Source organism: Strix uralensis, chromosome 4 (genome assembly GCF_047716275.1).
Source record: "Strix uralensis isolate ZFMK-TIS-50842 chromosome 4, bStrUra1, whole genome shotgun sequence".
In the NCBI taxonomy this organism is placed as follows: Eukaryota; Metazoa; Chordata; class Aves; order Strigiformes; family Strigidae; genus Strix; species Strix uralensis.
In genome coordinates this window covers 106974759-106989829 of record NC_133975.1, presented here as the reverse complement: position 1 = coordinate 106989829, position 15071 = coordinate 106974759, and the positions used below count along the sequence as shown (strand labels likewise).

The 15071-nt window shown below is 50.7% G+C and overlaps 2 protein-coding genes across 2 annotated transcripts; one reads left to right on the top strand and one right to left on the bottom strand.

Annotated features, from left to right (window-relative positions):
• Window positions 1-82: 82 nt before the first annotated feature.
• On the bottom strand, window positions 83-2265 carry NPC2 (NPC intracellular cholesterol transporter 2). The gene is made up of 4 exons (XM_074868397.1): window positions 2124-2265; window positions 1906-2013; window positions 1480-1652; window positions 83-845 (listed from the first exon to the last, which is right to left on the bottom strand). The coding sequence occupies exons 1-4, from the start codon at window positions 2206-2208 to the stop codon at window positions 759-761; spliced, it is 453 nt and encodes a 150-aa protein (XP_074724498.1). The 5' UTR covers window positions 2209-2265; the 3' UTR covers window positions 83-758.
• Window positions 2266-6786: 4521 nt separating this feature from the next.
• Window positions 6787-12145, top strand: ISCA2 (iron-sulfur cluster assembly 2). Its single transcript, XM_074868396.1, has 4 exons — window positions 6787-6865; window positions 7042-7210; window positions 7335-7450; window positions 7637-12145. Exons 1-4 carry the CDS (start codon window positions 6807-6809, stop codon window positions 7809-7811), a joined length of 519 nt encoding a protein of 172 aa, XP_074724497.1. The 5' UTR covers window positions 6787-6806; the 3' UTR covers window positions 7812-12145.
• Window positions 12146-15071: the final 2926 nt, after the last annotated feature.

The window sequence follows — 15071 nt, the reverse complement described above, 5'->3', positions numbered from 1 at the left end:
AAGACCATCCCAACCAGAAGATGCCCAGCCACTCCAGTTTTCCTCCTGCTCCTTTCCACTCACAGAAGACAACACAAGCAGATTTTGTCTAGCCTTTATTAAAAGGAAAGTTATAAAAAGAGGTTCAGGAGCTCCTAGCAGCTCTGAGTTAGTAGTAGTGCAAACCATTGGTTAGAAAAAGAATCATCCCTGCAGAGACATCGAACGCCACTTGGCTTTGCATCCACAAAAAGGAAGCTTTCCCAGCTGCAGTCCTGCCACCTCAAACAGGGGCCCACAACACAGCAGGCTGCCAGCTCAGGGAAAACCTCCTCTCCTCTCCTCCAGCTGCATGGGTGGCAAACACAGGTCCCAGGAGCATCCCGGTTGCAACAAGAGCAGGAGAAGCACAGGAGAGTGGATGCAGCTGGCATTCTAGAAGAGGCACTGAAGGATTACCAGGTAGCAGCTCAGACACTAGCCAGGTTCATCACAGAGAAAGTCATTTGTGAGGACAGACAGCTCCATTTCAAACAACTAAATCACCTCTGCAGAGTAGCTGGAGAATGCTGCTCTCACTTGAGCCGCTGTGAGAACACCCCAGGGAGCTCCACACGGGCTAAGAACCCTCTGCCCATGCTTGCAGGAACACAGCACTGGCTGCTCAGAGGCTGCAGAGCTCTGAAGGAAGCAGTAAGAAACGCTTATTATATAAAAGAATTTGGCCTGTGTTGTCTCCTGTTTTTCCCCTCCCCAAGCCCTACTAATGACAGGGCTCCTCAGCTGGTGATTTGCACTGGTATCTTCCAGCAAAACAACATCTGGTCCTGGTCATCCACCAGCTCCCACTTCACAATCAATTTAATCTGAAAGAGAGAGAAGAGCAGAGGGAAACGAGAGTCTTCAGGAAACCCTAAGGCAAGGTCACGGGGAGGGAAGTTATCACTTGTGTGGATTAAGGAGGTCCTGGGAGCTCTGTGCAAAGAGGACAGAGCTGGGGCACTGCCCTCACTGCAGTAGGTGGGCCATGCTCATGCAGTGACTCCTGGAGTATCTTACATGAATGCAGGGTTCTGTTGCATGACACAGGAGACCTCCACACACCACACTTAGATCCCCACTCTCTGAGTAAGCAGAGAGTGGAAACACCCTGCAGCCTCCCAGCTGAACTACAGCCTGGGACCGAGCACCCCCAACTTGAGAGCATTTGGCTGAACACAGCAGGCTCTGCAGGGAGGCGTAGTACAGGAGGAGACTTGGGCAGCTGAAGCCACTTCTCAGCAGCTGGAGCCAGGCTGCTGCTTCTGCTGGGTCTGTCCCAAAGTGGGAACTTGAGACAGAGCCATTTTCACAACAGAAGTGCTACCAGATAGTCTGAGGAGTCTTCTAACCTCTTCCCCATTACCCCAGGACAAGACGCCCTTCCTGAAAGGCAGGTGGTGGCACTGTCCCAGGAAGGACAGTAGCTCTGAGGAGCAGACCAGCTGCCTGCTTACTTACACTTGGGTACTCGCTCTTCACAGGGAGTTTATTCAGGTAGCTGTAGGAATGGCCCTTCTGAATGGGGCACTGGATCCCAGACTTGCATCCATCAGGCTCAGGAATTGGAAAGGGTATGTCCACATGCAGCATCTCGCCATACACCCTCGCTTTGCTGCCCTGGCTCTCGATCTCTGCAGAACACGGAGAAGTGTAAGCACAGCACCAGAGCAGGGAACACATCTCTTCATCACACCCTTCCCTTCAACATATGCTGGAAGCTGCAAGACCACAACTAAGGGACGCTCTTCCTCCCCGGCCACTTCTTCCCACCCAGACGGCTCTCCAGCCACCCTTCCCCACTTCTCTCCAAGCAGTGGGGGACAGAGGGGATAGCTTCCCCCCTGCCCACCCCCCTGGCACCCCAGCTAGGGAAGCGATACTTACTGCTGTCGAAGGTGACGTTGATGCTGTAGGATGTCCCCTTATGGAGCAGGCAGGGCTGCGTGGGGCAGGGGCTCACGTTCACCTCTTGGATGCTGCCGTCTTTGGAACCTGCAAGGAAGAGCCGGGCTTACCGGGCCTTTCCGCCTACCGACCCCCCTCCGCAGACCCTTCCCCGACCGCTGCCTCCCGCCGCCCCGAGGCCGGACGGGGCCACTCACCACAGTCGACAAAGCGGAGAGGCTCGGCCAGGGCGGTAGCGGCGGCGCCCAGTGCCAGGAGCAGGGCGAGCGGGGACGGCGCCATGACGGCAGCGACAGCACGAACGGCGGCCGCAGCTCCTCCGCGGCGTCACATGAGCGCGGCGGCCCCGCCCGCGGGGCCGGGCCGGGGGCGGGGGCTCGGCCGGGGGCTGCCCCCTCCCCGGGGCGGGGGCCGCCACGCACCCCCGGGGGGATCGCTGGAGCCAGGGGCCGCCGGACCGCGCTAACCTGCCGGCCGCGGTGCGGTGGCCGAGGGCCAGGCTGCAGCCTGGAAGAGGGCAGCGGATTCACGGCCGGGACAGGAGAGGACAGGCCGGGGGGGGGCTGTGCTGGAACTGGCGCTTGGACAGACAGAGCGCGGAAACCCGCGCTCCTGGCCTGTAATGGTGCCTTCAGCGCTAAAGGGCGGCTGCTGGAGGACACGGTCACGGACAGTGGGCTGAGAAGCTCGTTCACTGCCTCTACGGAAAGGGGAATAGAAATAAAAATCAAGAAGCTAGTGTAGTAGGCCAGCCCGTGGCCTTGTTCATTGCTTATTCCATACCCCATGTTCGGCATGTCGAAAGCTGTCTGTGTAACCCGAGTGCCGAGAGTTACATTTGCTAAGCAATCAGCATGGTTGCTGCCCTTCACGGAGCACGTACATTTAGTCCTGCTTCACAAACTTGTGAAATGCCAGAGACTCCCAGCTTTGCGCTCTGGATGCCGAGGCAAACGAGAGGATGATTAAGACGCTTCAGAAAGTGTTTGACCCACGCTAAAGTTTACAGCTTTTCACCAGTTTCACATGGTAGCAAGTGTTACCCTTAGTGGGGCCATGTCAGGAACACAATAGAAAGGCACGTGAGCGCTTATTTGGTAGGAAGGCGGCAGAGCTGACGCAGCTTTCCCCCTTCAGAGCTCTGTCCCAGGGAGGTGTCTGCCTGCTCAGCTTCAGCTGCCCTGCCAAGTGACTCAGAGGTGAAACCCCCACGCTCTGCTCAGGCTCCCCACGAAGGGTGACACACCAGCAACCCCAGAGGCCTTAGCAGGACGGAGTGGGACTTGTTCTTCAGAAGAGGGATCCCTTCCTTCTGAAAGGGGAGCAGGGCTTTTTTTATTTTTAAGATTCTGAATAAGCATGCGGTTTGCAGAGGCCTCAAGCAAGCAGATTAGGGTGCTTATAGCAGCCCTACCAAAAAAACAAAACCAGAAGACCCTGCTGAGATTAAGCCATATATTTAAGCCCCTCCAGCACACTTCATAACCAACTCGGTGTTTTCGTTGTGCATGGGAACTTGTGCCCTCAGAAAGGCTTTCCTTCTCCCCATCCTTCAAGTCCTGCAGATGGTAAACAAAGCCGCCTATCTGACTGCTGGGAACAGAAGTGCAGTCAGGTCAGAGCAACACCATAAACTGCCATCACACATTCACAGGATAAGCAGCGTCATGCTTGGGAGAAGATTCCACAATGCATTAAATCTGGATGCCTCCCTGTGAAATGGCTCACCAGGTATCTGCTTCACAGACGCTCTTACATAGCGGCAGTGACTACATACATTGAAGTCTACACATATTTCAAAGGCTTTGAATTAAAAAATCATCGAATCTAGGATCAGAATTAACACATGTGTATTCCCCCCCCCCCCGAACTGGATTAATAAAAAGCCTAATAAGTTTGTAAAACTACAGCCAAGGCCCTTACACAGGAAACAAGCAAAAACCTTCTGCCCAAGGTTTTTAGCTGGTATCACACATTACCATCATGCCAGTTTTGCAGTGACAGCATTAAAGTGCAGATTCCCCAGGGCAGCATAAGCATGGTAGGCCAAACAGACCTTGCTTTTAGGCACATGCCCCTTTTGAGATTGGATACAAGATGTGGGCCTCCAGGTCACCTTGGAGCCCAACATTACACCAAAGTACTTCAGAATGGTTGGACTAGATGATCTTCAAGGTCTTTTCCAACCCAGACGATACTGTGATTCTGTGAAAGACTCAATTCAACTGTAGGCTGGTTTCATTATTTTGCAGACAGGGCTCCTTGCAGATTACCAACATCACAAGAAGCTTGTGCTAAGGTATAGAAACACCAGGAGAAAAGGCTAAGAAAGCTAACAGATAAATTCTTTCCAGCAAGACTGATACTCAAGTTTTTAATTTCTGTAATCCAACCAACTCTATTACATGAGAAAAAAGTCTGAGGTTCCATTTTATAAGCTAGCTACACCTAGTGAATCCAAATCTCTCTAACAACAGCACTGTACTTGCAGCTCAGTAAACATATCCACCTACAGGCACTACAGCAGCAGTGAATACGGAAGTCAGGTTCTCAAGAAAATCCACATACAGAGACTAATCAATTTTACCGTTCTTTCAGCCAGAACATGCTCCTTTTGCTACAGATCAGAATTCACATTGAAATGCATCACAAGCTACTCTGATGTTCAATACCACACCAGAGGTTTTATTATCACCAGTTTCTGAAGCACTGAAACAAGTTCAGTTTTCCACCAAAACAGATACAAGATGATTTAAGCATACACATTGCAGAGGAGAATAGAGCAAAATGTCTAGATAATTGAACTCACAGACAAATCTCTATAACACAGTGTGCTTAGCGAGCTAAAGGAACTCCCCAAACCCACAGACTAGAATAGGGCAAAACCAAAACACAGATTACATCAAGCTGTTGGGAACAAGATGACCAACAAAATCACAGCCTCAGAAGGAAAGAAGAAAACCTAGGCTGTAATTCTAAGCGAGAGAAAAACACCTGCATACCACATAGCTAGCAGGAGGAAAAAACAGCCCACGCTAAGAAAAAAGTGCGAAGAAGTAGCTGTTCTTAGTTACACCCACCTCTCCTAGCCCCTCAAAAATTTGCCCCCAGCACCTGAGTTACTCCTCAGCCTAGTGGATTATTAATTAGATTAAATTAACTCTGAGTGAGGCCAGATGGCCTCTTTCTCATTCTTTCAGACTGCAGTAACCATCTGAGCAACATCCCAAAGTGCCTTGAAGGTACTTGTCATACTTTTGACGCTTAACACTGGTAAAAATGAAGGCAATTAGAAAGTAAGAATGTCTAATTTGGGGGGCTATATCCATTCTCCAAAAGGTGTTCACAGTGAATGCTGTCACAACATGGGGAAATGCAGTGGGATCAGTCTAATACACCCTGCAGGAGAAAGAAGGAAAGCTAGTGCGATATGGAAAGCAGGCATGATCCCCTGCCTTTTGTCCCAGGAGTTCTTGATTTGCTCCTTCAAAGTCATCTGCTTTTGGGATGCCACATTGATAATAACTGGAGAAACACCCCAATATGTTTTTTTAAAACATTAAATGTTCCAGTATGCCTGATGAGGATTCATCAACCATTGCAGGTACCTGCATTAATATCAGTCCCCCTGGGACGCTGCCTGTGATACTTTCCTGGCTTTATCCTAACATTGTTAGAGGTAACCCAAGAGCAAGGAAAAGTAAACAGCCCAAACCAGTCTTTATTTACATGCTCAGGGTGGGACAAATAAGCATAAGCACGTGGTTGCAAAAGCATCGCCTTGCTTGGAACGAGGTGGTGAGAAAGCAAACCGTCACAGGGTCCCGAGATCCCCTGACGTTAAATCACCCCCTCCTGCTGGGATGACTGGTTTTTCTCCACCATCCCACTGTGTGACTCTCCACAGGCCTGGCCGGGGGTGAGGAACAGGATTCCTCCCCCAGAAGCACATGAGGAAGAAAGAGATAAAGACTTTCTTAACTGCAGGTGCCATCTGTGAGTGACCGGCCAGATCGCAGTCATGTCAGATGATCTGGAGGAGGTGAAACCACCAAGGGAAACCTGCCTCAGGCAGCTATAGGGGAGGCTACCGGGCCTGCCCGGTGCCGTGGGGCCGCTCCAGCAGGAGGGAAGCGAGGAGTAGAAGGGAGGGACGGTGGGGGTGTGGGGGAGGCTGGTGGGGTGTGCGGGAGGCTGAGCGCACATCCGCGGCACCAGGGCCATAAACACCCACCTGAAGGAAAACCGGCCTCTGCAGGGATTTCTGAGCTGAGCCCTCACCTGATAAAGGAGAGCAAACCAGAAAAGGCAGGATCAGAGAGAACCCTAAAAACCCTTCAGCACGGCCCTGTGTTTGCTCCCTGGCTTGCCTAACCCCCCCCCCGCGACAGCACCCTGATCCCTCGCGGGGTCTCTGGGTTCTGCTCAGGATAAAACAACCCTCACAGCTAATTCCAGGACAAACATGCTCTGCTGGAGAGCGCTGCGTTATTTATTACTCTTTATCGTTTTATTGCTGTTTATTTATCTCTATGAGCATCGCTACTTGCGATAGCAAACGCCCCCAAGGATGAACGGTGGTTTCGTGCCTTTGTGCAAAGATACAGTGGCTTTGGTGGCTTTACGGAGCCAGCAGCCAAGCTCTGCCCGCGGGGGGACGATGCCTCTGGGGACGCATCGCGCCGCCTGGCCGGGTCGGGTCGGCCCGCACGGTGGAGAGGCCACCACCACCGCCGCCGGCCCGGTGGGGCGGGCAGCGCGTTGCCTAGCAACCTCCAGGCTCAGCACTTCCGCCTCAGCGGGCACCATGGCGGCCCTCGCCGGAAGCGGCGGCGGCGGCCAGCCAATGGGCGGGCGGGGGCGGGGTTCGGGGGGGCAGTATGGCGGCGCCGGGGGTGTTGAGCCGCTGGTGGAGGTTGGCGTTGGGCGGCTGGACGAGGTACCACTCCGCAGTGGCCCTGCTCGGTCCCCTTGGGGAGCACTAAGTGTCTGCGCTGTGCGGCAGGGGGTGGAGGGGGTGGAGGCCGGGCGCGCCGCCCAGCGCGGGGTTGGGCCGGCTGCTCGCGGCGGGGACTCCTCTGAGGGTCCCCCTTTTCTCCCCTCTCCCCGAGGCAGCTGGTGTCCCGCTCCGCTGTATCGAGGACGAGCGCTGCCGAGGCCCCCGCCGGGTCCTGCCCGTGCAGTTGGCCGCCCGCTGCGGTGGGCATCGTCCTTCTCCCAGCCGGGCCCGACGGAGAGCGACCCCAGCGAGGGGCAGGTCTTCCTCAGCGAGAGCTGCGTGAAGGTAGGGACCCGGGGAGGCAGCTCGGGTGCCACTGGGAGGGATTTCCAAAATGCCTGGCCTGCCCTGGGCATATAGAGGAGACCAGTTTGTTCAGCGGGTCTTTTAATCCTCTTCCTCTTTGCAGAGGCTGCTGGAGATCATAGAAGGTGCGGAGTTTCTCAGGCTGCAGGTGGAAGGAGGTGGCTGCTCTGGATTCCAGTACAAGTTTTCCTTGGACACAGTTATCAATCCAGATGACAGGCAAGGGCAAAGGGGTGTAGTTAGTGGTGGTCAGGTGCTCTTTGCAAAGGTGACAAGAAGGGGATGTGTGACAAGATAGTATCTTATATTGAAGGGAAGAAGCCTGTGAGAAGGACGGTGCTCAGGCTGTGCTTCTCTGTCAGGTCTGCAGCACAGATAATGGTTAAATATGCTACTTTTCTGCAGGGTGTTTGAACAAGGTGGTGCCCGTGTTGTCGTGGATGTGGACAGCCTGGCCTTCGTGAAAGGTTCCATGGTGGACTTCAGCCAGGAGCTGATTCGCAGCTCTTTCCAGGTGGTGAGCAACCCCCAGGCAGAGAAGGGTTGCTCATGTGGGACTTCCTTCTCAGTCAGATTCTGACTGGACTTCCTCTGGATGGACACTGTCTTCAGGCACTTCCTGGCAGTCTTCAGAGTGGTTTTGCTTGATCTTTTCTCATCTCCCTTACCCTGTAACACAGCTGTTACACATGACTCTAGCTGTGTGTGTGTCTGCACTGAGCCTATCTCCAAGACTTGTTGGCCTTCTCTTCAGAAACATGAAGTAGCCATGAGCATGCGCATGGGAGCATCTTCAGCACCTTGTGAACCACCAGCCAGGTGGTGCTGACTTGCCTACCCTGTTCTGAATGTGGAATCACTTAACTGCTTGTTTCTGCAAGAGATGGCTGTATATATGTGTGTGTGTGTTTACTGAAAATTCTTACACAAAAAAAAAGTCTTTGAGATGAATTGATATTGCTTGTGCAGTCCCATGTGGGTGGAATCTGGATTCTTTCAGGCTACTGTTGCATATCCCTTGTCTTCCAGCTGAATGGGACTTGGAGTCTCTCTCCTGTACACCTCCCAGTGTTGCTGGCTCTCCGCTCCCCAGCTCACAGTGGGCTTTTCCAGGTACTTTGCTGTTCTCTTACCCAGCAGGCTTCTCTCAGTCCCAGGAACCTACAGTAGTTTTGCTGTCAGTCCCTGGGATGAAAGTTTTTACTTGTTCAGAGTAAGTGAAGCTAAAAGTTGAGGTAGGAAGAATTAATAGGTTTTTTTTATTTTTAAAAAAAGAAAAAGCCTGTCTAGATATAAAAAAAACATAGCCTTCCATCCCCCAGTGCTATTTTAGGCTATTCCTAAACCTGACTTGGAATTTTAGGTCATACAAACTCTCGGGTTTCATAGTGTGTCTGCTGCCTTCCCTTGCCAGCAGGAAGGGAAGTTCAGGTGACGCAGGCAGAGGCGGATCTGGAGTACTACTTAAGGGTCCTCAAGTCCTTTTGACTTGGTTGTCTGGGAATCTTTTCCATAACTTGCTTCACTGCTTAATCTCTAACTTGTGCCTGGTTTGATGAAAGAATGAGATAGCTCCTTTTCTCTCTGAAACTCCCATGGAGTGGGAAATCTAGAAGTTTCCAGAATAACATCCTTTTGATTAGTTGTTTTCTGTAGTTTTTTATCTGCCACTAGATGTCTTTTAAATCAAAGTGATTCATCTGCTTCTGGGTGAAAGGAGAGATGGGGAAGCTATTTTTGTTCCAGCTCTTGTGTTTTATCTGATCATAACCAAATTGTCTAAGACTCGAGTCTTTCATGTGAGTGTGGGAGCACTGCATGACTTTGGTCTCAAGGAAACTGCTTACGGCAAACCATGAGCTTTTAAGACTCTGTGCCACAGGCATTTTTGTTGTTAAGTTTTCAAAATGCCTTTCTAAACTAATCAGCAGTGCATACATAGATTTCTAGTGCTCAGAGACTTGATAGCCAGCTAGTTTGTTTCATCTGCAGGTATTACAGGCGTTCATATGTGATCTGCTCTGACTTTGTCATGTGGGGAATATGGATGGAATTTGGAGCAGTAGCTCTTTTGGTTTAGCCCTTTCCATTTCCAAGTTCTACCTAGTTATGTTGCTATCAGAGGGAAATGGATGTTGTACTGTCCCATTTTGTAAAAGAGACTAAAAGGATATGATTAAAAGACTTGTCTAAACCCCTGAAGGATGTTTTGGACCTACCCTTACACTCCCAGGTCTTGAATGTGATGTCAGCCAGAGCTGACTTTGAAAAGTGTAAGACCTAAAAGCTTGTGTGGATGGAAGACATTAAATAACCTCAATTTCTTTCGGCTGGGATAAGTGAGCAATGATAGTTGGCAGGAGGCATTGCTTTCTGAACCAGGAAGTACACATCTGTTCTTGATCCATTTCACACAGTCTGACTTTGGTCAAGTCTCTTTTAGGATCTTTTATGGGAAATAAAAAGTGCAGCACTAGTTCTGGGGAGGTAGCAAACCAGCAGCTACCAAGGCTTTTTTCCCTAAACTAAAGCCTGTCGTCAGCCCCTGTAGGCAATGCAGCCTTCATCTTGGATTACTGTTCTTACTAAGTGTAAATATGCTCTGTCTGTCTGACCTAGCTGGGTTCCACCTGCCTTCACTCACTCTACAGTGATGAAGTATATCAAGCAAGTGCTGTCCATGTGGAGTGCCACCCCTTTCAGAGAATCGGCCTCTTCCTCCCAGGGACTATACAGAGGATGAGGCTTCGGGTCACCAGTGTCACCGGCAGCGTGGCTGGGCTGATGGGGAAGCTTGCATGTGTGACTTGCTCTGCCTGTGGTTCTGGCAGTACTGCTCTAACTGCACTAGGTGGACCCCTTACTCCTTGGCAGTTGCTGCGCTGGGCGTATATAGGCATTTCAACTTCTATCTGGGGTGAGCTTGGATCTGCTCCATGCAGGACCTAGGCAAGAGCAAAAGTTTCTTTGCAGCTGCCTGGTTTGGAGGCAGGCTGGAGCTGAGTTCATGTGGTATTGCAGCAGTGTGGTCTCTAGATCAGAGAAACTGCTAGGAGCTGGAGAGGTTCCAGCTGTACTACACATTGCTCTTGGCCTCCTAGTCCTGCTTCCTGGGCTCAGCTATAATCTGCTGGCCAAAGCCACTAGTCTTCCAGTAGGGAATGGGTGCAAAGGGCGCTTTGTCACCTCCAGAGTCCTCCTGACTCTTGAAGTCTGTCAGTACATCAGAAACTGAGAACTTCTGTCCATGTTAGGAAGTCAGCAAAGGGGGTCATGTTAGCAGAGGGATGTGAAGGTGACCTTGGTAGATTTTGGCTGTGTAGGCAGAAAAGATTGTGACTCCTATGGAAGGGAAAAAAAAAACAACCCAACTGTTAAGGTTTATACACTGAATAGCCTTAGAGGCAAAGATGTCATCACACTGTAGGCTGTGGGGCAAGAGCAGTAGTGCCAAGAGAAGGGTGCAAAGGATTAGACAGGGGATTTGGCTCTGTCTGGGTTGTGAGGGGTCTGTAGTATGGGGATAGGTGGGAGCCCTTGTGCTGAACTGTGGAGAAAAAAGAAGTACGGAGCTGGAGGTGCCGCCTTCGCTTCACGGCAAATGAGAAACTGCAGTGGAAAATCTTTCTCTGCTCCCACATGAAGAAGGAGGATTCTCTCAGTTCACCCACCTGACAAGGAATGAATGATCAAGAAAGATATTTATGGAAAGCTACGTTAACATGAAGCTTCAAGGGAAAAGGGCACAATCATCAGTGTCACTGACAGGCGGGTAGAAGAGGATGGAATAGAAATCTTCACTTTGTTGCAGGTTTGGAGCCCTGCAGGGACTTGTTAGTAGACAACCAGTGCATCCTCAGCCTGTGACTCTGGCACTGTTCTTCAAATTAGGTATCTACCATTGCCTATTAACTGTGGGTCCCTCTTCCAGGCTTCAAGCCAGGCAGTGGTAGAGAAATGGCAACTTTTTGTCATGTCCCTGTTCTCGTGGTTTAGGGATATGCATGAGAATGCTGTGCTCACCTTGGTGAGCTTCTGTGTGGTATTACTTGCTACAAAGACTCACTTGGGGATGAGTGGTTCCTATAAGACCAAGGGCCAGCACCTAGGGTGGATGTTGGGGGAACAACTGGCCCTCTCACCCTCAAATTTTAATTGAAATTTCACTTAAGTTCAGCCTGTACATGGCTGTTGGGTGAGTCAGGAAGACAGCTAAGGGGTGAGGAGCCAGTACCCCCCAGATGACACCCACTGGGGCTTCTGCTTCCCCCACACAGTAGTGTAATTTCCTGCTCCCTTAGGATTTGCCTGAATCCAGCACTTGGGGGAGGAATCACTGAACGGTGGAGGAGGCAATAATAGGAAGGCAGAAGTACATGAAAGAAGGCTTCACTCATCTGTGTCCTACACTGTGAAGGCAAATGCTTTTGTATCAAGATTGTCTTCAGCCTTGCAAGTGTTTCAAACGTGCACCGGCAGTTGGAAGTAAAAAAACAGTGATATAAACCCCACTATTCATACCATTAGCTGGGACTGGCCAGCGGAGTTCACTGAAATCAGAGCAAGCGTGCTGTATTTGCAGGGTGAGTGCTATAACATGCTTGAGGACCAGACTGCACGCTATCTCCACTAGAAAACACAGCAGTTGGATTCATTGACAGAGGGTGTGATAGGATGTGCACCATTTTGATGCTTTGTTCTCTTTGCCTGTTTTCACGTATACCAGCTGAAGCTCTTGCCCAGAGTTCGCCATGCTTCTCTGGAATGGGCTGTAGCTGCTGGGGAGACTAGCAGCAGAGAAAGGGGATAACCTTGTGTAACGGTGTGTTTGACACAACTGTCAGCCAGCCTGGAAAAAGAACCATAATTCAAGGATTGGTGAGAATAAACTGCAGCCACCTGTATTGTATCAAACTCTTTCATTTGGGTAATCTTTTTATTGCCTTTTTTAAAGAGGATGAATTCTTGAACCAAACGCTGTTAGGGGCTAGCTATAGGATTAATAGTGCAGTTTGAATCTTGCTGGGTTCTGAGAAATATGTTGCTCTGCATGGTTTCCAGGATTAGGCTGCAACTGGCTTTGATCTGTGCAGATACCTGCCCAGGAAAGAGCTCAGTAGATCATGGACTTGGGGTGCGCTTAGCATCCAGCCATGGACAGAAACACCGTGGTGAGGCAGCTGAAGCTGTTCATGACAGTGAGATGGGCTATTACTCCAAGGCTGTGATTCCTCACCCTGTGGGGAGCAGTTTGTGCACAGTGCTTCCTGCCTCTGGCCTTCCCAGCACTTGTGTGGCTCTTAATATTTCCTGCTTGAGCAATAAGAGTTTATGGCCCTAGTCTTTGTGGTTGATTAGAGCCCAAGTTTGTGCCCCTGTTTTAATCAGTGCTCATTTACCTTTGGCATCCTTCAGAGGAACAGAATGGTATGTCTTTCAGTTGCCATGGAAACAGTGAGACTAAATGCACATTTCCATGGCAACCTGCCATTATCTTCAGCTCTATCTGTGGGTCTCATTTTCTGACCATGGGGGTGGGGTGGTGAACATGGAACTTCATCTCTTAAAAAAAAATAAAATTAAAAAAAAAAAAGGGAAAGAAAGATGCTACCACCACCATCATCACCACCCCCTTTCTTCCTCTGGCTCAGGCTTGGGGTTGAGAGAGGCCCATGACTACTGCTGCCATCCCATGCGCTGGGGCTCTGAGGCATTGTCTTCAGCTCCTCTCCTTCACCCTTCTAAAAATAGAGATGTTCAGAACAATTTGATGACAGTGTTCCAGCACTTCTCTGAGCTCTTTGTTTCCTCAACTAAAGCTCCCAGAAAAGGCCCTTGAAGTTAATTGAACTTTCCAACAGGTTCCAAAGGTCAATGTGTCCCAGCTCCTTTTGGTCTGACAGGCCAAGGGTTAATTACAGGGTCTAAGACTCTGAGGAGAAGCCTTTGTCTGCTGGGACTGGAGGTACCAGGGCACATGAGCGAGGGACCTTCTTGCAAGAGGGGCAGCACGGTTGTACCTATCAGAGTTAGGGATCAAAGGCAGTACTTATCTGTTTTGTGTGTGACTGAGGGGATGCAGGGCAGAGAAACCAGGTGTTTGCTATATGATGGGTCTTGTAGCCCCCCAGCCAGAAGTGCTCTTGGCCACTGCTAACATTTCTGCCTTCCCCAGCCACTGAGTCAAAAAAAGGACACAATCTGCTGTACTCTGAGCAATTGCACACAGCTGTTCCTTAAGCTTGTGTTCATTATTCTTGTTCTAGCTGGCTTGACCTTTAGCTAATTCCTCTTATTCATGGTCTAATCTTGGTTACTGAGGAAAAAAAGCTTGTGTCTTGCACTGTTCTAGCCTGATGCAATAGAGTCATCCATGGAGAGGATGTGGTAGAGCTCTCCTTCCACATCTGCCCTGCTAGCCTTTCACAGGTGCTGAGGCAGAGGATGATAAAGCTCTGTCTGCTCAGGAGTTAGCATGGAGGCAGATGCGGTCTTCAGAACAGGTCAGCTAGATGAGGCAGGTGCTGCTCAAGCACAACTCTTTCCCTTGCTGATCACACATGACAAAGAGCTGTCGCAATCAGCCTGGGTTTGTGTTGTCTCATCAAGGGGAAAACAGAGACCGGAGAGCCCTGTACATTGCTGAACTTGCAGGATTTCACCCTGGAAGAATTATTGCCTGGACACACTGCCAGGGTTTGGTTGGGAGCTATTGCTTGGAAGACATTGAGAATGGTCTCTGAGAGGTGGGAACCTCCCTCCTGAGCTAAGGTGCTGAGCACTGGGGACAAACTCTGCATTGGTCTGCATGGGCAGAAGTTTGGTAGAGAATGTGCTGCTGGTGCTGCACCGGACTGGCTTGGCTCTGTGAGGTGCCATGGCAGAGGCTACGGAGGAAGGTTTGCTGTACGTGCTCTGTGTGTGAAGCAGTGGCTGCCCTCCGGCTGCTGGGGGTTGCTGACCTGGTGCCCAGCAGCCTGAGAACAGGGACAGCCTGGGCTCTTCCTGCTGAGGACCGTTGTGGGCTGGCAGGCTTGTGCCGTGGGCTAGAACCATAAGGAGGTTTGCCTGCGGGCTCGGTCATAGCCCTGCTGCCGTAGCTCACAGAACTGCACAGCGGGGGTGGCTTTAGGCTCTCCCCCTCGTGTCCATAGCAGCAGAGCAGGCATTGACCAAGGGAGCGACGTTGCCCCTCGTTCAGCTTCTCCTTGGCACACAGGGTCAATTCTCCTTGCCAGCATCCTGTGCTGTGTCCAGGCAAGGGTGGCCATGCTCTGACCAGCGCGGCTGGCAGGCTGTGTGGCAGGCTTCCCTTCACCTCCCTGCCTACCCGCGCATGCCTGCCACAAATTTCAGACCTGGAAGATTCATGTTAAATATAGAAACTTTTCAAGGAAGAGCTAATAGTGTTTGAAAAGGAGAATTCAGGAGCTGCCTTTGGTGACAAAGGCAGAAATAATGGGACGATGCTATCGTTAGCAGAACTTTATCTACCAGCACGTGCAAAAGCTTAGTGGAAAGCAGGGAAGCAGTGGGACTGTGTGGCAGATCCCTCGGCCTCTTAATAAAATGCTTTCCCCCTGCTGCTGCTGCCCTATGTTCCCAGATAACAGGCACAGGCCAGAAATAGGACTGCTGTGGTGAAAGAAGTTACTTAATCCTCTTTGAGCTAAGCAAAAATGTATCAGTGAATAGCCAATTCACAGGGCAGAGCTGAATTACACGAGAGAAAATTGTGTCTGCAAATCAAATGGAGCTCCAGCACTGTAAGAGAGCAAAGACAAAACAGCCTGGTATGGGAGAAGGGGAAATAGCCCAGAGAGATGCTCAGGGGTGGAAG

What these genes read in the sequence shown, in the direction of transcription:
- NPC2 (XM_074868397.1), bottom strand. Translation starts at nt 2,208, where the DNA reads ATGGCGCCGTCCCCGCTCGCCCTGCTCCTGGCACTGGGCGCCGCCGCT. An exon ending in TCTCCGCTTTGTCGACTGTG is followed by an intron (nt 2,014 to 2,123) that starts GTGAGTGGCCCC and finishes TCTTCCTTGCAG; the next exon opens with GTTCCAAAGACGGCAGCATC. An exon ending in TGAAGAGCGAGTACCCAAGT is followed by an intron (nt 846 to 1,479) that starts GTAAGTAAGCAG and finishes TCTCTCTTTCAG; the next exon opens with ATTAAATTGATTGTGAAGTG.
- ISCA2 (XM_074868396.1), top strand. Translation starts at nt 6,807, where the DNA reads ATGGCGGCGCCGGGGGTGTTGAGCCGCTGGTGGAGGTTGGCGTTGGGC. An exon ending in GCGTTGGGCGGCTGGACGAG is followed by an intron (nt 6,866 to 7,041) that starts GTACCACTCCGC and finishes TCCCCGAGGCAG; the next exon opens with CTGGTGTCCCGCTCCGCTGT. An exon ending in TCAGCGAGAGCTGCGTGAAG is followed by an intron (nt 7,211 to 7,334) that starts GTAGGGACCCGG and finishes TCCTCTTTGCAG; the next exon opens with AGGCTGCTGGAGATCATAGA.